Source organism: Simochromis diagramma, unplaced genomic scaffold (genome assembly GCF_900408965.1).
Source record: "Simochromis diagramma unplaced genomic scaffold, fSimDia1.1 OVJJ01000343.1, whole genome shotgun sequence".
NCBI classification, from domain to species: Eukaryota; Metazoa; Chordata; class Actinopteri; order Cichliformes; family Cichlidae; genus Simochromis; species Simochromis diagramma.
In genome coordinates this window covers 5,126,866-5,153,811 of record NW_024386831.1, presented here as the reverse complement: position 1 = coordinate 5,153,811, position 26,946 = coordinate 5,126,866, and the positions used below count along the sequence as shown (strand labels likewise).

General features: G+C 40.7%; 1 protein-coding gene across 1 annotated transcript in view; it reads left to right on the top strand.

Annotated features, from left to right (window-relative positions):
- Positions 1–26,946, top strand: part of tmeff2a (transmembrane protein with EGF-like and two follistatin-like domains 2a) — a 130,276-nt gene that overhangs the window by 66,873 nt on the left and 36,457 nt on the right. Inside the window, exon 4 of the mRNA XM_040027643.1 lies at positions 1,616–1,642. Coding sequence (XP_039883577.1) covers positions 1,616–1,642 — 27 coding nt within the window. The remainder of the gene's footprint in view (positions 1–1,615; positions 1,643–26,946) is intronic.

Below are 26,946 nucleotides of genomic sequence, written 5' to 3'. Positions count from 1 at the left end.
TTGCTGCTGCACGCAATGTTGATGGTGAACAGATCAAAACACTGACAGAATCCATGGATGGCAGGCTTTTGAGTGTCCTTGCAAAGAAAGGTGGCTATATTGGTCGCTGATTTGTTTTTGTTTTGTTTTCGAATGTCAGAAATGTATATTTGTGAATGTGGAGATGTTATATTGGTTTCACTGGTAAAAACAAATAATTGAAATGGGTATATATTTGTTTTTTGTTAAGTTGCCTAATAATTATGCACAGTAATAGTCACCTGCACACACAGATATCCCCCTAAAATAGCTAAAACTAAAAACAAACTAAAAACTACTTCCAAAAACATTCAGCTTTGATATTAATGAGTTTTTTGGGTTCATTGAGAACATGGTTGTTGTTCAATAATAACATTATTCCTCAAAAATACAACTTGCCTAATAATTCTGCACTCCCTGTATTTCGGTGTAGTATGAATAGGAATTGACGGCAGGGGGAAAGCTGCGTGACCTATGAAAATGAAAAGTCTGGGCACTTCTTCACATTTCCAAGACCTGTTCAGTGGCCAGACTAGAGCCTTTGCCTGTTCAATTCTAGCCCCCGGGCTAGGTTAAGGGTTCATAGCATTCGAAGCATTACTTGATACTGCCTATCTAACTGATACTAATTCTATGCATAAGGGCTCCCAAAATCACCAGTGTGAACGCATAACACAGTACTCACGATTATAACGATGTGAATTATTCAGTGATCATTGAACTATAGAAAATATCAGTCAAACAAGAGTGTAAGAGTTACTTTCCCCTGACACATCGGAGCGTCTGCTGCTCTGACCTCAGAGAGTCTTGGCAATACCGACTCCCATCAAAAATGTATTTTATTGATCCAAACCTTGTGTCACGAAAGTATCAGTGTCAGCTTGATGGTTAGACTCCATGTGTTCTGGGACTGCAGTTGCCCCATGACGTGCACCTCTTCTTATAAAACCTTCTCACATGGGTGTTCATATGGAGCTGCGCTTTCATCCCCCCTGCAGTCCTCGGAGGGCCTGCGTGTGCTCTGGCACTGTGCGTTTTAGCAGATCACTTTGTGCAGCAGCTCGAGTTACACGGAGCTTCGGAGTGCTCATGAGTATCTCTTTCACAGCTGTATTGTTGAACAGCTCAGTAAGCTCAGTGTGTTTGAAGGGGCTTTACACAGATTCAGTGGGAAAGCCATGAAGAAGGATTCGCTGACACACAAACACATTTGCAACAGTGCGCCTTCCCACAGTCCTACCACTGAGAGGTCCACAGTTGGAGGTGTTGTGGTACAGAATGGGGGAGCTGCGTGATGCTCAAAGCATCAGTGCATCCTCCACCTCACTATCATCCTCCTCTCCGGTTTTTCAGCTGTTTTTTTTTTTCTTTGTAGATCTGTCTCTCGGCATCACTTTCTGCACCGTCTTCACAGAAATCTCATCTCGCTTAAACGCACCCACACGCACACAGACTCTCTCTTGTGTACATGCACACAATCACAAGCAGATATTCAAATAGGTCCAGACACACACTTACATATGCAGACACACATTATTCAGCTAATGTCTGTGTCTGTGAGAGCCTCTGGTTAATAACTGTTTGTTCTCCTTTGCAGATGCTGGCTCAGGATCAGGAGACGATGGTAAGATTACTCACCTCTTCCTCCTCCACCTCCTCTAACTCCTCACATACTGCTTTTTAATATGCTGCTCTCTACCCACTGTGTTCCACAGCACTGTATTTATTATTGAGTATGAGGGGCTGACTTCAATGTATTTTAATTTCATAATATGATAAACCAATTAAAAACTTGTTCTCTTAACATCATTAGCTTCACTTATTATTTTACTTATTATTTTATTCACGCTAACGTTTAATCTAATTGAATTCATGTACTAAAGCAAAACTTTATTTATAAAGCATATTTCATACCAGACAATTTGCTACACAAATGCACTAGTATCAAGACTGTAGCATGAGTATATACATAGATTAAATTAATAGAGAGATAAAACCAAGTGAATTAATAACATCTAAAGATGCAATAGTCAGCTGGTCTGGGATTATAAGCCAATGCACAACACACGCACAGTGGCATATGCAAATACTTATACACACACACTCACAGCCACATGTTGTTGGCATGGAAATGCTTCGCTGCGAGTGACGACACCGTTCACCAGAGTTCACTAAAATAGACTGGAGGAACACAAATGGACAAGAAAACTAAACACCTGAATAACGCTCAGACAGGTGAACTGGACATTTTAAAGAAGCTAACAAAGGCAAAGTGGCTAGCAGGTCACTAGCAGCTCATATCTATCAAAATCCTTATGAAACTTCTGTCAGCGATGAAAACCAAACGAGAAAAAGCAACAGTAATATGTAAACATCATTAAAAGGCACAAAATTAATAAAATAGTAAATAAAAACCAACAATACAGCAATAAAAATTATTAATAAGACCGGGGACTGAACTACTGCAAGGTCCTAACAAATGTATTGATTGATACCTGATGAGTAACCAGGTGGTGCGTTCCTGATGACCTGATTTGGATTGATGGCTTTGATTTGCACTCAACCTGCTCATCCCTGTTCATTTATTTATTTATTTAATGCAACAAGTGGACAAAAGAAGTGAGCATGGAGTCATTTTATTAATTTTTATTTTTAACATGCAGAGTAAACTTTTACTGGTAATGCATTTTAATCAAATAGCCATTCATGTATGGGAAACTGTGAGTTTACATAACGTGATGGGTGCTAACAAACACAGATAAAGATGAAGCATGTGCCAGCATGTTTTATCTTTTGTCCTTTTGTCAAAACTAGACTTTTGTAAACAGGCTGTTCTCACAGCTGCAGTAAAAGATCACGTGACTGCAGCAGAAAATACATTTAAAAAACAGAACAATTGGAATTGTAACAGATTTTCAATCACAACTGATTTTTTCAAGTCTCAGCCAGATAAAGATTTGCATAATGTCCTAAAAAACTGGGAATTATTTGAAAAATTGAAAGTGTTTTTTTTAAGCAAAAGCCCAGAAATTACACAATTCACCTTTCTAATCTCACGCGGATTCATTTGACTACTTTTTTGTGCAAATTCGACATTGAAAGCCAAGATTTGCAGAGACGGCATGCTGGAGACATTTAGCTTTGTGCGCCCGTCTTCACAAAGCCGAGTGAAAGGGCGGAATGGTGGCCTGGGCAGCATTGCAGCAGATAAACAGTGGAGCTTGGGGAGAGAGTGACAAGTGTGTGAGAGTTGATTGCAATAAGATTGAGATGAGCTTATAGCCATGAGTGACTTTTTTATGAATAACTTTTGTGTAACTAATCACATAAACCCCCACCGTATTAATAACGTGTCTTTGAGCTAAGTCTCTAATTTGTTGCTTAATTGACTAACAAGATTCAACTCTAACATCAGCACAGACAGTAGTCAGGCTCGTCTGTCAAAACACGTTTGTACCCATGCATATATTTACACTCCCCACTCTGCAGCCTCTCTATCCTCCCGTGTGTTTGCCCATGCAGTTACTTCATTAACTCCGATGCATGGAGCTTTCCCAAGCATATATGAGAGGGAGAGAGAGATTGAAAAAAGAGATTAGTGCCCCCCAAAAAGACGGCAGATAGACGGATGAACAAGCGGAAATGAAACTGGTGCTAGGTCAACCAGAGAGAGAAAGCGAGAGAGGGAAAGACAGATAGAGAGGAAAGATGGGGGTGGACAAAGAAATGGCCTGGGGAAAGTCGCAAAATAGATAACAGAGCAGAGGAAACAGACGGCGAGTGGTGTAGCGATTGAGGGAGAGGAGGACAGACAGCCCTAAGAAGCAGGAGGAAGGAGGAGCAAAATGAAACATACATTTTTATGCATGTCCCATGAACACAATGTGCTTACACTTGCATGGGATTAAAGGGAAAAATGGCACGGCCAGTACCGTCGTGATTTGTTTGTAATGCCATGCATGCTCGGTCTATCTCTGAGCTCCGTTGTATAGACGATCACACTTCCTCGGGCTGTTTTTCGGCATTTCATTGCAAGACACCACCATAAAATCTGCAGTGAAAGAAAGCAGTCAGAGGGTTTCTTTTCCCTTAATGCTCTCGGTGCCTTACAAGAACCGAAATAGCACAGAAGAGAATTCAATAACAAAACCGAGAATTTTTAGTCCTATAACGCTAAGAACTCTGAATCTGAAAAGCTGCACTTCAGTGGAAATTGGAAGGAATAGCTTATGTTAGTTTGCTCTAATTTACAGAACCATTGTTCCACCCAAACCCAGCGCTTGTTTACAGTAGTACATATATTATTTCTAGCCCATAAAAGTCAGGTTAAAGGTGGCAAATGTTTTAGTTCACACGCCATTTACAGACCAATTTGATCAAGCTGGTTGGAACAGTAAACCACTGCATAATAATCCATAAAGAAAAGTGTTTGGGTGCAAATTAGCACTTTCTGAAAACATTCACCTTTAATGAACCGTTTAATTACAAAACAGACTAACAGCATGAGATGTCTCAAGAAAAAAAAGTGCAGTTTCAACAGTATGTTCTAGTTTTCCCAGCCAGCCTGCTGTCATTACCAAGACTCTTTGTAAAGAGAGTGGCTCTTTGGCTTCAGCACCTTATTGCTGCGCGGCAGGAATGGCTAATGTCTTTTTCAGTAAGAGGCTCTAACCTGACAGCAATTCAGAACTCTGGCTCAGGTTAAATTTACAGTTGAGGCAACCACTCAGATCCACTAATGCATTCTTACACAACACAAAGCTTCCTGGTGCAAAACACAGTGCAAAATCCCCAAAAAGTAATGCTCTCCTTCTGTGAGTTTTTAGACTTTTCAATGAGCCAAATTGGACCCCTTGCTGGTCCAGGTTCTAGCGTGCAGGTCATTTGTTTGACACCTCAGTTGACTAACGTTACCCTGGAGTTGTGCTACAGGGCTTTAATCCGTTTTTCAAAAGCATTTCTCTTGCAATGCCATCAGAGACATACAGTGTTTGACAATTATATTGTCTGCAGTGAAAAATAACAGCCAGATCCTCCGACTTCTGGATTTTACTTATTTATTTACACATCCATTAAGCGGAGAGTCTGCCGACTTCTTTTACCTCATTCAGTAAGTGCATGTTTAAAATTAATTTTACTTGTGGTAAAATCAGTCTGCTTGAAAACATTAAAAGGTCAGCGAGTTTTCAACCAACACATCATGCAAATAATTTGTTAGACAGTTATTTATGTTAGTCTAAAAATGAAAAAAAAAAATCTTACCGATGCTGCGTGACATCTGAATAACAAAAAAGGACGGATTTGTTGCAGTTGCAGTGTTCTCAATCAGTGACACTTCATATTTAAATGCACTGGTCTGCGTCATCATCATGCAGGTAGCGAGAGGTGAATATTTGAACCCAGATTATGACCTTTTTTATAACTAACCAGGTTGTTTTTGGTGCCTATAGCAAACCGAGCAGTGAGTGGAAGCTAAACAAACAGCAGTGTTCTGGCTGAGCAAACTCTAACTGTGGCCGGTGTATCAAGGTATTAATGCCAAATGACACCTACTGACTATCTGCAGCTTTAAGCCAAAGAGCAGTGCTGTGATAGCAACAAACTGATGCAACTGCAGACTGAATAGTTTACTTATTTTACATTTTTTTTATCTAAAGTTTAAGTATCATAAAACAGAAAAATAATACTCCACATGCTTCATGTGTCCTTCAAAATAGTTACCCAACAGGACATCACTCCATAACATAGCACGACATACAGACTGCTACAGCGGGCTTTAAAAAGCTAATAAAAAATCTCATAAAATTCATGTGTCGTCATGAAAAAAATAACAGTATCCCAGCCAAACCCACAGGAATGATTAGTGTAGCATCAGACGATCAAAAGGTGAAAGGTATAGAGTCATCGTTCACATATTTCTTTAAGTGAGACAGATTTTCTCTGAATATCCTCATGAAAGCTCATTATAAATGTTCACCTTCCAAGACCCCTGGGCGGTTTAAAGTAGAAGCCTGAGAATTGTCCTCACTCTCAAAATGTCAGATAAATCTGACGAATCGATCATTCAGGAGGAAAAGAGACAATTAAGAAAAAATAGCTCAAGGGTGGAGAGGGTATTTGCGCAGTAGAGGAGGAAGAAGGGAAAGAAGAGGGCAAGGACAGGAGGAGGAGAAACACAAACACACCCTATAAAGATAGAATCATAGCAGAGGTCACAATAGATGGAGAGATACAGTAGGAGAGATGGAGGGGAGGGAGGAGCGGGATCTGCCAGAGGTGGAAGAAGATGCTGGTGTTTTATGAGCAGGGGAGAAGGTTAAAGCAAGCGGTTGTAAAAGACGGCTTGGACTTGTAAGAAGTCAGCAGTAGAGAGCCATCTCAGTGAAAATCAAATATATTTTAATGGCCGATGATAAATCTACACACATAAAACTTGGGTCAGCCAGGAAGTTGCCAGTTTCAGTAGCAATGTGGTGCATTCATGCTCGTCAGTGTGTGTTCTCCTTTGTGTTTGCTGTTTTTTTATCTGATAAGTACACAAGTCAACTGTGCAGGGAGATGCCCTCTGGGCACGAGTCGAGTCACATGGCCCCTTTAGTCAGAATCAGCCATTTGTCCAAATCAAATTGCACAGTGGAGAAATTGAATTGCGCTCACATGATCATGCAAGAACAAAGACAGAGCAAAGCCTTGAGCCTGAAAGATTTCGAGGCATCTCAACAGTCCAAGTATATTTTTAAAGAAGACAGACTATTTCGCGCTGCTGGCAGATGATCATTTGTTAGAATGCCAAACTGTAAGAGAGATAAAACCTACTCTTGCATGATATCACCTCGAAAAAAGGAGCTGAAGTGTTGTAAAAGGGGAAAAAAATACAGTCCTTATTTTTAGAACTGAAGCAGCACCACCTCTTGGATGTCAGTCCACCGCTTTCGTCCACACAAAAATATCTCCACAAGATTTGGACGGGTTGACTTGAAATTTCTTGCACGCAGCAGCTGATCACCAAATACCCGTTAGAAGTATTGACAGCTTCAGCAGTGGAGGTGGAGCGAGAGGTGGATTCTGAGATCAGGTTTAGCAGAGGGTGTCTATTCCAAAATGGGTTTTTTTGTGTGTGTGGATGATCAAATGTGTCTGGTGGGCAGGTGCAGTAAAACATGCCCTCTGTCAGGAGGTGGCAGCAAGGAATTGACAAAGATGGTACTTTTCTCCTCTTAAAGGTTGAGACGCAGTAATTCTCAGCAACAACCAGGAATGTAACAAATAGAAAATATCTATCTGCGCTACAATGTTCTGCCATTTTGCATGCAGGTCATAAATCTTATGGAACCAGGATAAGTCCTTCAGTTCTTCTTCTGAAGGGAAAAGTACTAAAACAAACAGTTTTAGTACTTCTCCCTTTAAGCCACCTGTATTCTGATTAGCCACCCCCTGTAAAAGATGGTTTTAGTGTAATATGGGCAGAGCCATGTGCCCGAGATGATCATTTTAGGAATTCCCCTGTGAATAACATCCTCCAGAAACAGGAGTACAAAAAATGTCCAGAATGACTCATAAAGAAAATGTATTTCCGATTTATTACCTGTCTCATTATTTGAAACTGTGGCCATTTTATTTTAATTGTCCACCCCATTTTTTTTACATAAAATAAGAAAAATCACAAGTTCCTTTTGATGCATTTTATTAAAAACTCTTTAATTTAATGTGGGCTAACAAGCAAAGCTTTGACAGACTGAACTGGCATGAAAACAGCCTCCAGGAACAATGAGTAGCACCCAGCTCATGTTATATGTTGGTGTTGCTTTGACAGATGCCAGCTGTTAGCATACAAACAATAGTAGTAAAATTCCAGTATATGATCATTGTGACTTAAACACTATAAGATGCAGTGGATTCTGTTGCACAGACTTGAGTGTCTCTCTTTGCAGTGCTGAGATAAGTTTGATGCGCTGATGTGACTGGCATGCAGCGTGAATGCAAACTGTCTCCATGTTTGAACTTTAATGTTTTTTTTATTCCACAAGTTGCAGCAAACCTGTCATCGGCCAAGCATCTGTTGCACTGAAGGAACAGTAGAAAAGCACGTCCTGTCACAGTGTCAGCACTGCTGGCTCTGGCAGAGCTATAAAGACTCAGTGCTCAATACAGTATCTTTGCTAACTGGTCTTTAACACTGCAGCCCAGTCACTGCAAAACACCACAAGATGTGATTGTGCAGTAAAAACACATTGAAATTAGAGTTATTTGCTTGCATAACATTTCTTAACTTTGTCATGAATCAATTTCTGAGAAGCACAAAACATTTCTGTTCTTTTCAGTTTATGTCAAGCAGAAGTCATCTAATGCATCTTCATACAGGGAACTAATTTTGTAAAATTGCTACTTTGCCAACTGGTGACTTTAATTATTCACTGTCTTTTTACAAGACCCAAAAGTACATTAGGTCTATGCTTCACTGTGGCTTCTCCAATCCAATATTAAACAGTGAATTTTTGAAAAGTGTTCTAGTAGAGATAAAATAGTCCTCAGCTGGACCTGCAAGAATACTGGTTAGGAGTCAGCTGGACTCGAGCCGCTAAGTCAAAGATTTAAACGCTGTCATGCTCCGTGAGCCACCGGCATTGTAGTGACCTAATTTCACCGCAGTTTCGAGGGTAACTCTTATCTGAATTAAGTGCTTTGTCAAGGTCAAAACAGTGTCCCATAACTTATCAGAGCCTGTTTTTTTTTCCCAGTTTGAATAGTAAAAAACGACTCCATTATAAGTCCTTAACAGCAGGGAGAGAGCATCAGGGCTGTCAGCACTGTAATTACCAGTATTTATGGGGCATTCTTCGAAGTGTCTCTCCTGCTTTTTTTCACCTACCTGCTTCTTTTGTGTGTCACTCTAATTATTTCCCGAGCTTTGTTTAGGCTCACACTTTAGAAGCACTTGTTCTGGCGGTATCTTAGTAAACTCAGACTAAAACGAACTGAAATGAAATGAAGACAAAAACTGAGATCATAGTGTATACTTTCAGTTCTAATAGAAAATACACTGAATGGAAGGTCCGTGTTTTGTAGTCTTTGTCAATTTAGTCAAATCGCTCAGTACAGCAAGGACTTTTGGTGCGCGTACTCAGCAAAAATCAGTGGAAGATGACAGTTTTTGTGAGCTGAAATCGAAACGTTAACCCTAAAAACAGAATTTGAAGTACAATAATGCTGATATACTGAAGTTTGATTTGTATTTCTCTCTCCATAAGTACACGTGCCGAGCCTTGTCTCCACTCTTTGTGTAAAATGTATTTTTCTGAGTGTTGACTAATGAAAAGATAAACACTGCAATTGACTTAATTGAAATACAATAGCCTTATTGGGGTAATTAATCTAATGATCAAACCCAAAACACTATGGATTTGCAAGCACTTCATTAATTTGAATTAAGGGCGAGGCTCCACTATAGTGCAATTATGAATTCAATATCAATTGATCTTCCTTAGCCGCTATGCAGCAGTGCACAGAAATGGCAACGCGAGCTGGGACCTCACATGATTTACCGTTTATCAACCATCCAAATATTTTGCAGCAACGTATCTTATCAACATGCGTGCAGGGCTTCTTAAAGTAGCTACAGCACACCCCATTAGGAGAAATGAAGAAGAATGTCTGCTCTGCCGATGTTGTCACTTTTCTCCACGTTGAAGCACACGACCAGAGGATGACCTCATTTAGAAAACACAAGAATAGAACCAAATGAATCGGCGAGAAGCGGAGGTAAAGCCGCCGGCTGACCCGCGGTTCCCCCGGTAATTGTTACGTCCATTCCTGCTTCAGCAGCCTCCACAGTGACCAACCGCTGCCCCAGTCACACTGCTATTGCTATGGTAACCAAGTTAGAGGTTTAGGGAAGTGAGTAATCTAATCTTCCCACTTTGTGGTGTAGCGATAAGGCTCGCCACCGTTAGCCCACCCGTGTGTGTGTGTCTGTGTATGTGTGTCCTATTCAGTTATTCTGTGCTGCACAGCTTACATGCACAGACTCACACACAGAACCAATATGTTCCACCCTAATAGGCAGGTGAAAGCCAAGGGGCAGATAGGCATCCAGCCTTGTTGAAAAGTCTGACTCTCACTCAAGCTGACATTAAGTGGCACTCATTTATTATGAACCTTGACTATAAACAGGGGAGATTTTGTTTCACTATTTTTACACCCTGGACATGTCACCAGTCGTTTACATATACATCTATAGACAGTTTATAATGTAAAGAGACCCGTTAACTTAACACACCTTTGTTTGGTTTGGTGGTGGAAGCCAAAGGAACCGCAGGAAATCCATGCAGGGACATGGAGGGCATGAAGACTCCACACAAAGAGAGCACTGTGGACCAGAAAGGCATGCTGATATTTTTTTTTCTGCTGTGCGGAGACAGTGCTAACCACTGCACTGCAGTGCCACCGTAAAGACAAAAGGAAAATAATGGCACAAGATACCATTCGAAGGAAAAAAAATCTCTCTTTTGTCTGAAATTGACACAAATGTGTGGTTTAAGAAGCCCAAAGCTCAAACCTGAACCCGGTGCTATCAGAAAATGTTTTTTGGGGGACAAACAATTTTATTCTGATTGGCACAGATCAAAAATTATTTAGATTTATTTTAGAAGCATTTTACTTTTCCCCAAAAGATAGGATTTAGTTTTAAGGTTAGCATTTCTTTTCTCAGTGACGACTCATTTCTCGTGCTGTCTATTAATCCATCCAGATCACCTCCCTCTTCTCAACCATCTCCTTTGGGTGGAGGTGGTCTGATGAGATGCCATAACCTCACCTCTGACCCCCTCCCAAATCACTTACACTAACACCTTTAAAAGAAGCTCATTTCTGCTGCTTGTATCTGCACTCTCATTCTTTTCATCACTACCCACAGCTCCTGTGCACAGGGGAGGGTTTTTGCTGCACTTGTGTGGGTTTCATTCAGGTATTCTGGCTTCCTCCCACAGTCCCACATGTCATGCATGTTTGGATAATTGCTGGTCCTAAATTGGTCATGGATGTGAGGTAGTTAGGTGCTCAAAGTGTAATGAACAGAGTGCTGTATAAGTGGTCAGTAAAACTAGAAAAGTGTTATATATAAATGCCAGTCCATTTCTGTTACTGCTGTACCGTCTGTCAGTGTCTCGCTTCACTCTCCGCTCAGTGATGAACGAGACCCTGAGATATTTGAACTCCCACACTTGAGTAACTCGAAGAGAGCAATCCACCCTTTTCGGACTCAAACTTGGATGTGCTAATTCTCATCCCTGCAAACTGCTCCAGAGTGAGGTGGAGGCTAAAGTGCTGTGTGTGTTTGTGTGTGTATGCATACAAGCAAAAGAAAACAGATTACGAAACCATGTTTTAGAGAACAAAGAAATCTCAAGTTAAAGTCACCCTACTAAAAGAGGCAAATCTAAAAAATGATCTTTTTGTCAGGGAGTATTTTTGCTTCACTCTGCAAGATTGAATCAACGTCATCACGCCACAGCCGCTTGCAGTGGATAACGAAATCAAATTTTCCTTTGCAGTCTAATTTATAAATGAGGAAATATTCTTTTCCCCTAGATCTGTATCATACTTAGACTTTGAAGAGACATTTGCCGAGAACTGGGCCTTTCCAGAAGAAAACGACGCGCTCATTGTTACTGCAGCAGATCAGCACTAATGTGTGGTGACTGCTCTGGTGTATTGAGGGTGAATTAGAAATAGCAAAGTGGCTCTTGACCAGTCTAAATATAAGAAAATTACAACTTTGTGTATAAATTCTATTTTTTGTTTTCTGAGAGTACAACCTCACATCATTCATTATTTGAACCACAACGGCCCCAATAAGCTGCTCTATTTAAATGCCTGAAACATTTTATAGTAATGAAGAGCTGCATATAAACTGCATAAACTGACCATCTCCACACTGACTGTGACTAATCTTTCAGAAATAACATCGAGCACATTTAGTGATCGTGGCGTGGTTTTATTTTATTTTATTTGATTTATTTCATGTAGTAAATCAGAAAGCACCGCAAGTGAGGTGATAGAACAGAGGCAGGGGAACTCCAGGCCACAAGAGCCGGTGTCCTGCAGGTTTTAGATGTGTCCTTGATTCAACAGCTGATTTAAATGGCTAAATTACCTCCTTAAGTGTCTTGAAGTTCTCCAGAGGCCTGGTGATGAACTAATCATTTGATTCAGGTGTGGTGACCCAGGGTGAGATCTAAAACCTGCAGGACACCGGCCGTTGAGCCTGGAGTTCCCACCCCTGGTCTTCAACATTCAACAGGAATCGGTTAATGTTAACAAACCTTATATTATTTCATGTTTCAGAGAGATTTTAAGACCTTAAGATTTTTACATTTAAATGTTTAAGATTAGGCTTAAACCTTACCTTTGTTTTCTCTTACAATATAAAGCACCTTGAAACAACTATTGTTGTTTTTTGTTGATATATAAATAAAATTTAACTGAATTAAACTGAGAGCGGAGCAAATATACATAATATGTACCTTTATTCTTAAACAGCAAAAAAAAAAGATCTTGGTGTCTTTCCCAGCTAGTGCAAGCAGTTACCTTCAAATGTTTGGCTAATATATCTCACGGTTTCATGTAAACTGTGTTTACTGTGTGATGTGGTAAACAAATTTTACGAAGTGCTTAAATTAGTATTTACATAAATCATCCTTAACCCATGATTAAAAATGTTACAGTTATAACCAGCTTAAACAGAGTAATGATCTATGTGCATTAACTGCATAACTGTGCATTAACAACTCTAAATTGCACACGTGTGACTTTTATTTTGAGGTTATTTTTGTGGTTATTTTTGTCCTGATGTGCAGTTGAACGCAGGACACTTAAAAAAAACGTTTTTTCCTTAAAAGCCGAGGTAGACGCGAACATTTCCACAGCTGTGAACAGTGACCACAGAAAACTCCAAACACGAGATCGATAACAAACTGAAACATTGAAATTAAATTTCAGATTTAACCCTGTGAGGTATCACTTGACTGTTTTCTTTAGAGTCTGGTGGTGCACTGTGAATAAATAGACTACAACTAATAATAATTTGTGTGTTATACTATGATGCAGAGGCGTGCTACTTCTGTAGAGAAAATAATGTTTTCACTTGTAGGTAAGTTTCTTTGTAGGACCGTATCAGCATAATATAGTTTACTGATTCTAGTTAATGATGGTAAAATAAAGTTAAAAGGTTTTGGACGGCATCCCCATTTCCTACAGTCCACAGCACATGAAAATGAGTGGCATTTGATTTTTTTTTTTTTACAGTGTACATGAAGATAGTCCCTGTGTTGAAAGAGATCTATTCTCCGGTCTCACGGAGCATACGTTCAGGCAGAGCACACAAGAAAGGCTGGGCTGATAAGCCTTTATTTTGTCACGGGGATAACAGCGTAATCTAGACCGAGAGGGATAGGATCTGCAAATGAGATAGAACCAAAGTTGTTAGATCCCTTCATCCACACACGTTCGCGCTCACTCCCTTTCCCATTTCCATCTCTCACCTCTGCGGGTTTGCTTTTCCTTCGTCTCTCCATGGGAACGTATCCAATCATACCACTCTGAAATTATTATTGAAATTTCCCTCGCCTGTGTGTGCGCGCGCATATGTGTGTGCGCAGCAGGGGTTTTGAATGAGATGAATTGGAGTGGGGCGGTGGTGAGGTTCAGACGGTATCTGGTGTGAGGGTGGAATAATGTAAACGGAGAGTGGCAGCCGCCGCGTGGCAGAGCTATCAGTGAAGGTGGAAGGAAAAGTGGAACGGAGGCTGATGAGAGTAACAGGGTCACCTTAGGGCCAGCCCTCGCTCTCAGTTGCATCGGGGATTTTATTGTCATATATTTTTTTGTCATCCTGAAAATAATGGAACGAGGCTGAGATGGAGAGCGGTGCAGGGGGGGGGGAAGATTGCCAAATCAAGGCCTGTGGAAAAGGAGGGAAGAGCAGATATCGGGATAGAGAGATGGCAGGACTGGGCTTTTTTCTGTAATGACAGGATTTGACTGGGATTAGGAGAGGGAGCGAGGGAATCAGGTGGACACTTTAGGAAAAAATTTGAGCAGTGTGATGAGTTTGGGATGGAAGCGAGAAAGGAAGAGAGGAGGAGAGAGAAAAAAATAAAAATGAATGACAGAAATGGAAAGGAATAAAGGGAGGACGATAAAGGAAACCCTGAAAGAACAGAAAGAAGGAAGGAAGAGAGTTATTTAAGGAAAGAAGGGGGAAGAAAGGAAGAAGGAAACAAAGGAAGGAGGGGGAAAAGGAAAAAAAGAAAGAGGTCACAATAGCGGTTCCTCATGAGGGTCATTGTAGCGGGGAGAAGAACATTTTCTCATTTGCTTGAAGATAATTGCAGCATTCATTATTCTGCTGATGCTCAGTTAAGCACTAAACCAGAGCAGGTCATTTTATATGAGACTTCTATGCACTGCTAAGATGTAATATCTGTTGGACACCCTGTAGCCATTTGTTGGTTTGTCTTTGTCTCATCTTATTGCTTACAGAAGCCATTATTATAGTAAAGCATGATAGCAGCACCCACAATTATATTAATACAGTCGGTGATTTAACAGTGGGCTGCATTTAGGAGTGCAAAGAATAAAAGTTTTATTCTGGATTAATCTGAGTATTTTCTTTATAAATTTGGGCAATGAAATGGTAAAGTCATAGAGACGCATATGTTCAGATGTCCCTTTTTCATGCAATTGGGAGGGGGGAAAAATGATCCTCCCATTTGCTTCTGTTTATCCAAAGTTGAGCTGCAGAGGCAGCAGGTTAGACAGATGGGGTTTCCTGTTCCTCCTAGGGGACCTTCAGGTGTTCCTAAGCCATATAAAATCGGTCTGCTCTCAGCCTGGCGTGCCCAGAAAGCACCAGGGGAAATGCTGAACTACCTCAGCTGGCTCCTACACCACAATTCCTCCAAATGTCCAAGCTCCTTCTCCTGTCCTTAAGGCTGAACACCACCATACAGAGGAAACTTCTTACATTACAGCCTCTTGCATCTTCCTCCTCTACTTCATGCCTAGAGGGGAGAGGTGAAATACACAAAGTAAACCAAAAGCTTTACCTTCACACTCAACGCAACGGCTACATCATGCTCCACCTCTCCATTGGTCATAAATAAGATTCAGATATATTAAAACTGCTTTACACAGTGTGGCATGTCTCCCTAACCCAGAAGGAGCAAGCCACTGTTTTCAGGCAGAGAACCAGACTCCCAGCTTGTATCCTGCAGCACTACACAGAGCTGTTCAGCATAGGTGAGAGTTGATATTTAATTCCTCTTCTAAATCAAAAGCCTTGCCTTCTGGCTCAGCTCTTTCTTCTCCCAGTACAACACCCAAAGCAACTCTCACCCAACCCACTGGGAGCAATCCACTGTTTTCTGGCAGAGAATCACTGCTTCAGACTTGGAGGTGCTGACTCTCATTCTGGCCACTTCACACTTGGCTGCAAACCACCCCAGTGCTGAAACGCAGGTTCTAATGAAGCCAAGAGAAGCTAGAAAAAGCTGCGATACTGCGGTAACTCTCTTTGCCCTGGCCGTTCCTTATCTTTAAGTGCCATGAAAGTAAAAGCAGGGCAACTTTGTCAAAGTCACCCACTGACAACATGCTTGAATTTGTGTGAATTGCAGAGACGCTGATATTACAACAGTTATAAGGAACTGCATGAAGCAAGCGCTATAAAGCTAAATGTAACAGACTTTGTTACATGTCAGACAGAAAACCATCACCAGCAATATCCCAGCATCACCGTTCGAGATGCCGAGACCTGGAGACCTGCTGGAAAAAATGTTCTAAAGCATAAACATGTTTAAAATTCTGTGCACTTCATCGTTATTTCATCAAAACCTAAAATAAATAACTAAAAATATGAAAATTCCTGCATAAACACTCATTTTTTTTCCTTATCTCTGTAATATTCCTCTCTTAATCAGTCATCATGAACCGACACAGCAATTTCTGATTCTTCTCATCAACAGTGCAAATGAGCTTTCCGCTCATTCTCCGGAGGCCTTCGACGGTGTTGTGCTCCATATGTAAACATCTGAAGGCTGTTTATTTGTGGGCTTCAGCACTCATCTCAGGAGGAGCAGGCAATCCCTCGTGGCGCTAAAGTGGGGGGTGTGTGTGTGTGGGGGGGGGACTGTGCACGTGCTAAAGGCTTTGTGTTTGAAAGCCAAACTTACACATTGTGCTCTGGGAAACCCCACAGTGGCTCGTGGTTTGTTTACATCAGAGAAACTGATCATTTTGATTGTTGTAATGGCAGACTGGCAGAGGGACAGTTGGCTTGTTTATTCACTACACACACAAAGTCCTCTAAATATTAAAGGGCATTGCGAGAAAAGCAAAAGCTTTGAGACGCTCACTGACGCATCAGTCACATGCCGTAAAGAAACAAACAGCTCGACACACTTTTTCTATTGTCCTCGCTAACATACCCAGTGAAGTTATTTCTGTGTACACAGCCAAAATCAATCTAGCGCTTCTCCTCTAAGTCTGCTTTTTTTAATTTAATATTTCCCCAAATACCTTTTAAAATCCTCCCGAGTGTGTGTATTCAGCTGTAATTTGCTGGTGGAGATAATGGCGAGCCTCTGAGTCACATCCTCAAAGACATCTATTTAGGTTTCTCTCAGCGGAGCAACTGGTATATCTGCTTCTACTTTGAATTTCCTCCTGAAGGACGTATATAAAATGTAGCCTCGCTGTAATGTGCTACAGTATTTGAAAATGAAGCCCACTTTCATGCTTTTTTTTCTCCTGCTTTCAGCATGTTACCTTCTTATCACTTTGCTAAACAGCTACTTTATAAAAGAACTTCATCCGTTGCATACGTGAGCAGAGGCTGGATTTGAAATCAAAACAGGGGGAAATGTATGTATTTGTGAATGCAGGGACGGTTAGCGGTGTTCAGCGATTAAACAAAAGATTGCACTGATTATTACGTCTGAATCACTTATAAAAGGGAGCATCACTGTCACGGCTAAACGCAGGGGAAAAAAAGAACAGGTCGATTAGCAAATGGCAGGTTTATGAACTTGCTTTCAGGTGTTCTTTTTTTTTATACCTGTAGCTGCCCGTCATGCAGTACAAGCTTCTCAATGCAAGCTGCAAATGGTGTCATGCTAACCTCACCTTTCTCATTACATACTCCATCAGAGTTTCACAAATTAAGAGAATGAAACAGCAAGGAAGTGTCGCAGAGCTGCTGATGACATTTTTACTAGAGGTGCTGTAAGGCCACCGAGACAATTAACATGTGTTGTAGATTTTTTGCCTCCTGTAGAACTGCCTCCATCAACCTTTTAAACTATAATTAACCAGTGTTTCTGTAACACCAATTTCTACATATGACATATCTATGAGCTTGGAGCCTAGACACCAGACTCTAACAATATTCTGCCACCGCTGCAAATCATTTTGAACGTGAGCCGTCTGACTGAACTCATTTCGACGCTTCTTTCTTTCTGTTGGAATATTGTCCTTCCACATTTTTCTTTCTGGCAGTGCTGCTCTTCGCTGTTATGGACAACTCAGTCTGGCCATAAGCAGACTGTTATTAGCAAAATGTGCCGGTTTTTTAGGGGGTTTTGGTATCTGGAGAACTCCAATATACTGCAGTTGATGAAGTAAAAAATGTAACACTTTTTAAAATTCAGTTAATAAACCGCTCTACATCTTTATGAAGCTTACTCTGCAGTTCAGGGTTAGATTAAGGAGAAATCCGAGCGTGGTCAACTGACTGATTGAGTGAAGTGTAAGAACACAATTAAAATTATTATGTTTATTATGTTTTCATTGTCTTTGGATTTTATTGCAGTGCAGTGGTTAAAATAATAAAAAACATGATGAATTTTAAAATCATCATGTTAAAAGAAGAAAAAAAATAGCAGCTGCCCTGTGCATCAAAGTGCCTCAAACCATCCATCCACCCCAACCTCCTCCATATGTTACTTTTTAATAAAATCTTATCTTTACAAGGCAAAATGACGTGGAAACCTTGAACTCTGATGGTGCCAAGTAACAGATTATTGCTTTATAATCAGGACACAGTTTGCTAACAGACTTGTTTTTGTTGTTAAAATAAGCCAGACTCATATTCTCCACATCCTGGCATGGCTCTTCCTCCCATGTTTCCAGCTCCTCTCTTCTTACTTGATCTAGTTCCAATTTCCCTCTAGTCCCCACATCTCTCTTTAGCCCCAGCCAATCCTCTCTGGTGGTCCTGTGTCCACAGGATTAGTCATTAACTCTTTCTCCTCCACTCCTAAGATCATACCCCGCCACTGCTCACCCGCCATCGCAGGGCTCCAATCCAACTCTCAGCGGCAGGAGATTGGCCTCGCAGGCTGGGGCCGAGATTAGACCTGGCATGGCGGGGCTCGGTGGGCAGCAAGCTGACACTGGTGCAACAGAGAAATAGCAGGCTGGAGCCTGACAGTTCCTGGGATTTTCTGACACTGCTGCATAATAGAGCAAGCAGGTGATGGGGACAGAAGGGGCATTACTATGCCAAAATCACCAATGTCTGTTATTGCCCAAGGACAGAAGTGTCACTAGATGGTGACAGTCTGGCAGGTGTGTTCTCAAAGGTGTTTTTTTGCAGGGTTGCTATTAAAAAAAAAAAAACACTGTCATGTTGATTATGTTGATTATATCAACGCATAATATGAATTATGCCGACTTCTGATGAGTGTAGTCTATTGAATTACTTACAACCATCTGAACCTGTTTCTTAAAGTTGTGAGGATGTTTTTTCCTCTCTTGGCTTAAATTTTGTACATCACATTATTATATGATATGACAGCCTACAGCACTGTGCAAAAGTCTTGAGCCAAGGTTTGGGATTTATTAAAACACACACGGAAATGCAGTATATAATGAAAGACACTGTTTTATTCTAACAAGCTTGAGAGTCAATATTTGGTACGACCACCTTTATGCTTGAGCACAGTCTGAACTCTCTTAGGCAGCTTTCTGGTAATTTGAATAGTCTTCAGGAATAGTTCTCCGGGCTTCTCGAAGGACATTCAAACCTCTTCTTTGGATGTTGACTGCTTTTTGGTCTGTTCTCTGTCAAGATGATCCACATTGTTTCAGTAATAGTGAAGTCTGGGCTCTGGGGTGGCCAATTCAATTCAGTGGCTAAGGTCTGTCAGTTGTTTGATGCTGGACAGGAGGTGTGGACAGGTAACACCTATGGCTCCCTAATGAGAATCACCAGGAGAGCGGCTGAGTGAATGAGAGCAGAAAAGTTGCAGACCAGGAAAACTATGACCTGAAAAACATTCAAACCAAAATCAGAAGTGATCTGTAGAGTTTGATGTAATTCAGTGTGGATTTGTTTCTGATTTCAGAAGTTAAAACTGAAAAATAATTTGGTGCTTGGAAGCAGAACACAGTAGATTTGGAGTTGCATGTCCAAAGGAATGCCCATCTGCACTGTCTCATCTATCCGATGTGTGATACCACAACAGAAGCACATTTGTTTTTCGAAGTTTTATTTAGATGATCAGTCATGTTACATGAGTGTCATATGACTGGCTCAAAATAGCATTATTGGTGATGTGATTAGCTGTTGGCGCAGTGGAGCTCCAGTCACTCATGTCACACAAATATTTTCCAAGTCCTCAAGAGAAAAGCTGTTGCTCTGCCCACTAAAATGACACTACAGATGTCTTTTCCTGCACTCCGAAAGCCCTGCTGAATGCATATTTTGGTTTCTCAGAGTGATGTGCTGAGCAAATTTCTTCAGTTATACGAGTGCCTGAAGTGCTTCTCAATGGGTTAGAGCGGTAAGCAGCAAAATGAAAATGGAGATTGTGAAACATCTGTCTGATACTGATATTTTTCCGTGAGCACAAAAGGTTTGTAATCGCAGATTCCCACAGAACTGCCTCCTTTCTGATGAGTTGCTTTTGATCATATGTTTTAGTATATACAGCCACATTAAAACATCTGACTGCTGAAGTGAACGATGTTGATTATCTCGTTACAGTAACGCCTGTTGAGGGGTGTGATATATTAGCGAACAAGCCAACAGTCTTTTCTTGAAGCCAATGTGCTTGATGCAGAAAGAAATTGGCGATCTGAGCGACTTTGACGAGGGCTACATTGTGACAGGTAGAGGACTGGGTTAAAGCGTCTCTAAAACCCTGGTCTTGTGAGGTGTTCCAGCGTGCAGGCGCCTTGGACCTTGCAAAAGTGTCTCAGGGGGAAGCAAGCAACAAGATCATGGGCTCACTGGTGCATGTCGGGAGCAACAGCTGGCCCGTGTGGCCCAATCCCACAAAGGAGCTACTGTAGCACAAATTGATGAAAACTGCGCACCACTTATTGGGCTGTATAGCCCGCAGAAAGTGCCTACAATCGGCATTTGACTCCATAAAAGAGGAGCAATAAAAGACGATGTCCTAGTTTAATGAATTGAGCTTTCTTTTACATCATATGGACAGCTTGTGTGTTTGTTTGTTTACTTGGGAAAATTGGCACGCAATATCTGAGTGTAAAAGTGTTGTAATTTGGGCATCATGCAAATCCTTTGTTGAGATGTACCCTAGCTCACTGGAGCCTGAAAAAAGAATATGGTGCCCTACTACTTGTTCAGGTATGATTGAAAAGCAAAACTTCACTTTCGTGAATTTTAATCAAATATCTGCAGGGTATATTGGGAATAATATTGGGAAAAGAAGTAAAAAGAAAAATCCAAAGCAAATCCATCCATGAAGCGTCACCTTGCACCTTACAGGAATTTAAAAAAATCTGGTGCTAAAGTCTTGATATCGGATACGACAGGAGACCTTCCGAGGTCCTGAATTAGTGTGAAGTTCATGCCTTTAAAGGTCAGAGCTGATTTGGCAGCACACATGCGACCTACACTATTTTAAGCAGGTTGTTTTAGCAGATGAGCCTGTCTGCTTGAAATACAAACACTTAGATGCAATTGTTGCCTGGACAGATGCCAGTATACTGTCAAATGTAGCATGTTTAAACTACATTAATAACCAAGCAACCAAGCCCTTTTAGGGATGGAAGATTTTTAATTTAAAAATGAAGAAGACAGTTATTGTAAATATGGGTCTGGAAATAACCACTAATACTGCCAAAATGCCCAAAAGAGTTTCTGTAAATTCAGATCTTCTGCAGGGTTACTGGCAGCCATGGGCTGATTAAAAATTCAAACTAAATATTGATGTTTATTAAAATGGTTTGTGATTCAAATCCATTTTCTGTCCATGTCTTTAATTCGATTTATTCTTTGTCTTACCTCCATGACCAAGCAACATCATTTACGTATATTGTTATAGAGGCTAAAAAGAATATTTATGTATTTATTCACTGCAGTAAATGTGAGTCAGTAGACCCCTGCTCACAAGCACTGCTTCTAGTAGTCTTGAAGCAGAAACTCCAGTATGTGAAACCTGCTACAGAATGCATGTTTTGATAAGGATATAGATATTCAGTGCCTTACGCTATATTTTGCCATATCTTTAGCCACACCTATGCTCTACACATAAAAAGGAAAGTGTTGTGTTTGCGCTACTTTAGCTGTCATAGGTGAACCCAATGTTTTTAGGCCCACAGCAGGACTTGGGCTAACCATATATTAAACTTAACTGTGGTTTACAAAAGCTCTTGCTGTGTCACTGATGCAAACATAAATCTCAGCCTGGCTCATTTTTCTCCCTGTTAGGAGATTTTGGTCCTCATAGCTGTAGAGATTCACACAAAGTACATGCTGTCTAACTCAGAATGTGGTATCCTAGCTCTCTTTTGCTGTCATTTTGGCTTCTTCCCACCCTAGTGACAGCCACAGACAGATTTAAAGTGTAACTTCTGCTGTTAATCAGGTAATCCTTTTTAGGGAATTTTAAAAGAACTCCTTGTAGCATAGCTAAAGGTGTCTAACTACCATACAAGAGTCTAGCACATACTGATATTGTGCTTGAGCATATTTATATCATGTACTGTCGTCATTATCAGCTACTCAGCAACCGAACAAAAGCTGCTTGTGTTGCTGCAGCCTCAGTAATAACAACAACAAATGACACAGTATATAATTACACTGCTGGTCAAACGCAGCATTAGCTTACAGAAACAGTCATTAGTCAGCTGCTGTCTTGTTGGTTTGCCATGTGGGCTCGCCACTTGCAAGGCAAGAAGCCTGGTGTGTTGCCAGCTGAGTGGCAGGACATGGGTAAGCATTAAAATATGAATGGATTTGTCTCGAGTTCCAGATGGAGCTGGATGATACCTTTGGTCTAGCTTTTCACCAGACCAGAGTGTTAGCAGCTCCAGAAAATCGCAGTAGCACTATTAGCTAAGGTGACAGAAACATGCAGTCACAGCTCCGACAGTCAGACAGCTTGTGTTCAGTGGTCTTCTGAGGGGTGCACAACAAAGAAAGTTCAATATAGTCTGGCTTTCTTTGACCTAAAACCACAGTCAAAAATAAAGGGCATTATGTGTCGGGGTTATCGGCTTTCTTTGTCAACTCTGGCTTCCTGCTTCAGGGTATGTGAACACAGACATGAAAGGGAGCATCTGACATGTCATTTGACTCCTCTTCTGCAAAACATGGACCAACTGAGAGCTGTCTGGTTAGCCAGGAGAAACGCGTCATTAAGATCTATAAAGAACAAAAACAAGAGATGTTGGTAGAAACGCCTTAATACATGTTAATTCCTGTGGCAAGATGAAGGAAATGTACATGTGTATTTTTGCACTACAATACCTTTACTGCACTGCTTTGGCTCAATTGGCTGTCCGCAGTCGTTTTTAGAGCCTATCATTGGGAATATAATTGGTATAAATTAGCATGAATGGGTCATTTTAAACTAATCTTAAATGAGAGAGGCCATGGCTCAGCATAACTTGTTTACACACTGATTGAACTTGGCTGTTCACTTTCTGTAAATGTAAATATGATGCTGGGTTGTGGTCATTATGCTGCAGTCACATTAGGGACCATGACACAGCCAAAATCATTGTAACCATGTACACTAACTTGCAGTCTCATTGACTTTGAAGTAGTTGCTGCAAAGACAGGGACGAGGTCTCTGACCACTTGGTCAGAGGTCTCTGACACTTTTCAAAGCAACTTTGGTGCATCAAGGTCACGATTATATGTTAATAAGACAGAGTCAGTCTGCTAGCAGTTTGTGATTGAACATGCTCAAGTTGGTAATTAGACGCAATCTGTTTGTTGATACTGAGATCAACTGTGATAAATTGGGGAAAATCACAAATCTGTTGCAGAAATTCCTCCAGAAATAGTGAAATCACCCTTAGTGATCCTTCCTTGTGACAAGAACGTAGCTGTCATATTTTTCTCCGGTGCGACTGGGCCATTAATGGGTAAAATATCATTCTTTTTTGCTATCATCCGATGCTGCCTAAGGAATTAATTTAAAGGAACAGTGTGACATTTTGAGAAATGTTCTAATTTACTTTCTCTGTGTCTGTCTCTGTATAATATCCCTTCACCTACTGAGGAACATAACTCCCCATTAAGTCACAAATTTTGATTTTTATGCATGGTTTTATAGACATTTTAACATGTGTCTTGTTTGTCTGCAAGCTTAATAGACGGAGACATGCCAACAGCTTCTTTCCCTGCTGCCACTGCATAGATGAGGCAAACACATGCAAAGACTTTTCATTAAGCGTCACCAAAAATAAATGAAAAAGGGATGAAGTGTACTTGGCCAAATGATTGCCTAATTTAAGCTGCACATGGAAAATGTGCAGGAGCTGAAGTTTTTGTCAGGTTGAATAAAAACATTACAGGATTTTGTATTGTCGAGATGCTTAGAGGCCTCACCCCACAGGTGTTTCCACTTCATATACCTAATTAGATCACTTCTCAGCACCGTGGATGTGTACACACTGTGCCTGATTGACATGTTTATGCCTGCTTTTCTTAGTTTTGTAGCCCCCTGTCAAGCCAGAATAATGCCTGTCTGTGTTGTTATGAGCTAAGATCTAATTAGCAGACATTTAAAATGTTGCCTTAATATATTTAGGTAACTTTACACCATCACAGTAGGATGAAGTGCGCCACAGTACCTATCCACGGAAGCTTCACACTGTAGCATTGGTCCAGGTGGGCTACTTGTGTCCCAAACAAGCCGCATAGGACACGATATTTTTGCAGAAGGACCACTCAACAAACCAGAGTGCATCACAATTTTCCACAAGGGTCGGATAGAAAAAGCCAGAGACACAGAGAGAGTGTTACTCGCTGCCAGCTCATTCCTGTATATTCTTCACCTTGTGCAGGGGCTTGAGTGTAAATATGCCAAGGTTAGAGAGGCCTAGCTGCTAGTGCAAGCTGAGAGGGAAATTAATTGAATTTCCAACGAGCATGCTGATGTGAGATATGGCTTGGAAATTCAGAATCCTTGTGGGCTGTGTATATGAGGACAAACAATGGCATGATGGAGGGAAGTATACACCAAGAAAGAAAATCATTGGCTAAGTAATGGAGACTGCTTGCATATTTGCCCCGATGGTGCTAGCTGCCACATTTGAATCAAATTAAATGGAACTGAAATTAAGCAGACACAAAGGCGTGAATGATTTTGTGAGGTTGATTTTTTTTTTTTAATCCATTTTTTCACCTTAATAGACAGTAAGTGCTTTGGACCAGAATGTTGCTTTGTCATAACGCATTAGTGATAACAAACTTAAAATAGATGGGTGTCCTCTTAAAGAGGGAGCAGTGTGCAGCGCCTTCTCCCTGTCTTATTTAAAGCCCAATGTGACTTGCTTTAGGCTAGTTTAGCATATTTCCGGATTAAAAGCAGAGTCTTGTCTGGGACACAACAAAGGAAGGGGCTGCTCAGAAAAAGGTCGGTGTAAACCGCTGCAAATATGCAGGGAAACGGCACAAAAGCTGATTCCACACTCTGTTGTTGGGGAATCAGTGCAGTGTGAAATAATGCCGAGTTCTTCCAAGTTCTCAGTGTTACTTTATGAATCCTAATTTTATGGTATGTTTCTCTCGTAAGACTGCAGGACGTGCCATTATTATTTGTTCTGTTTAGATGCCTTCAATTAAGTCATAATTATTTTAATTAGTAAAGAGTTTTAATACCTGTGGGTTTTTTTTGTTGTTGTTGTTTTCCAACAAGTGAATAAAGTGAAATCACATGTATAAAACATACACTAAAGTCCTATGTTAGTAACCTGAATGCACTTCCCCTGAGCTCTGGTTGACTACAGAGACTGTAGGTGACATATCCTGGGCCATTTGGGTGTGAGGAGAACAGAATGTGTGATCTAATCCTCTTAAAGCAGGGAGAGATGGAGTTTTAGAACCATAATTCATATTTTTAATCCACTCATAAAGGCTCTGACCCAGTTGGGAACATTGTTTATGGATTATGTTACATTAACATCCCCTTTGTTATTGCTGATAGAAGTTTTACCTGGCTGAAGCTGTGCCTAGCATTTGTGGGATTTAGACAGAGGTCACCGTGTGTGTATTGCACTTTCAATTTTGGCAGGTTTATGTGATGCATGCACATTCACGGACAAAATTCATGGAGTTAAGTCTTACATAACCACAGCACTGTGAGAATGATCTGGCTGACTTGTTTGTCTCTCCCACGACCAGTTAGGCTGACCTCGGTCCAGGAGCAGCTCGAGTCTCATTCGTGGCCGAACTTCGCTCTTGGTTAGGCGAGGAATGGTACTTTGACATGGCGCTGTGGATCTGGGTATTCAGGAATAATCCTTTGTAGATCTTTGCAAACATTCACAGAAAGATTTAAGCAGGCTTTTCTTGTACAGCCTTGCAAAATCTTTGTCAAAACTGGTGTGCAATAAATAAGGATTATTTTGCACTGTGAGACATGCAAAGCTACTCTAGTAGAGTCCAAGAATAAAAACATATGGATTTGGAAATAAGCATTTTCCTTTAATGATTTCCAGAGTGGCTGCTATAAGGGATTACTGCTACCTCATTTGTTAGCATTAGGGGTGGAACAATTCTGAAACTGAGGCTGAATACAAATCCAAAAATAATACAAACATCAGCAGTTTGGTCTCTTGGTTTCTTAATGCTAATACTGTGAGACCCATGTGGAATTTCTTATGCCTACTTAAAACTGCTTCTTTTTTATTATTTTTCCTTTCTGAAAAAAAAAAATCAAACTGTGGTTTTGGAGAAACAACAGGTCAGCGTGCTCACAAACGTTAAGCTCAAATATTGCAGCTTGTCATATCACAGTCGAGTAGCACTCCTTAGTAAATTCAGAACTCCAGCAACACAACTTTATTACTATACAATAAAATATATCTTCTGTTTCTGTGCTTCTTACAGGGTCAAGTGAGAATTCAAATCATATTTTATCCCATTGTTACAGGGTAGGGCCGGGTTTGTGCATGTTTATCATCTCTTTAATTGCAAATTATTTGCAATTGGATTATAATAATGATAAAACCAGTAGTGAATCTGTCCTGGTGTGGACATTGTCTGACTTATTGTGTGATCAGGTGAGACTCCGGCGAGCAAAATTTGTCGTGGCAAACCCAATGCAGCCCAACAGCACTGCTTCTTCGTTGGTGCATGGATTACTTGCAGTGATAAACAATCATGTTAACAATCGATCTTTTCTGAAGGAGAAGCCCATTTCTCAAACCAGCTGGAGAACGAGGATCCTTGAACTCCGGCTGGATCAGTTCGAGACTGGAAGTAAATCTTTTCTTTTCTGCTTCCACATGTAAATTATTTGCAAGCAATTTTTTTTGCCGGCTCGCACTGTTAATAAAAGAAGCTCCCAGAGCTTAAGAAGAGTTTCGCCTTTTAATTATTTGACTGCAAATAAAATACGCTCATTCACAGCCTTAGAAAATATAGCTTAATGGGTTTTATGT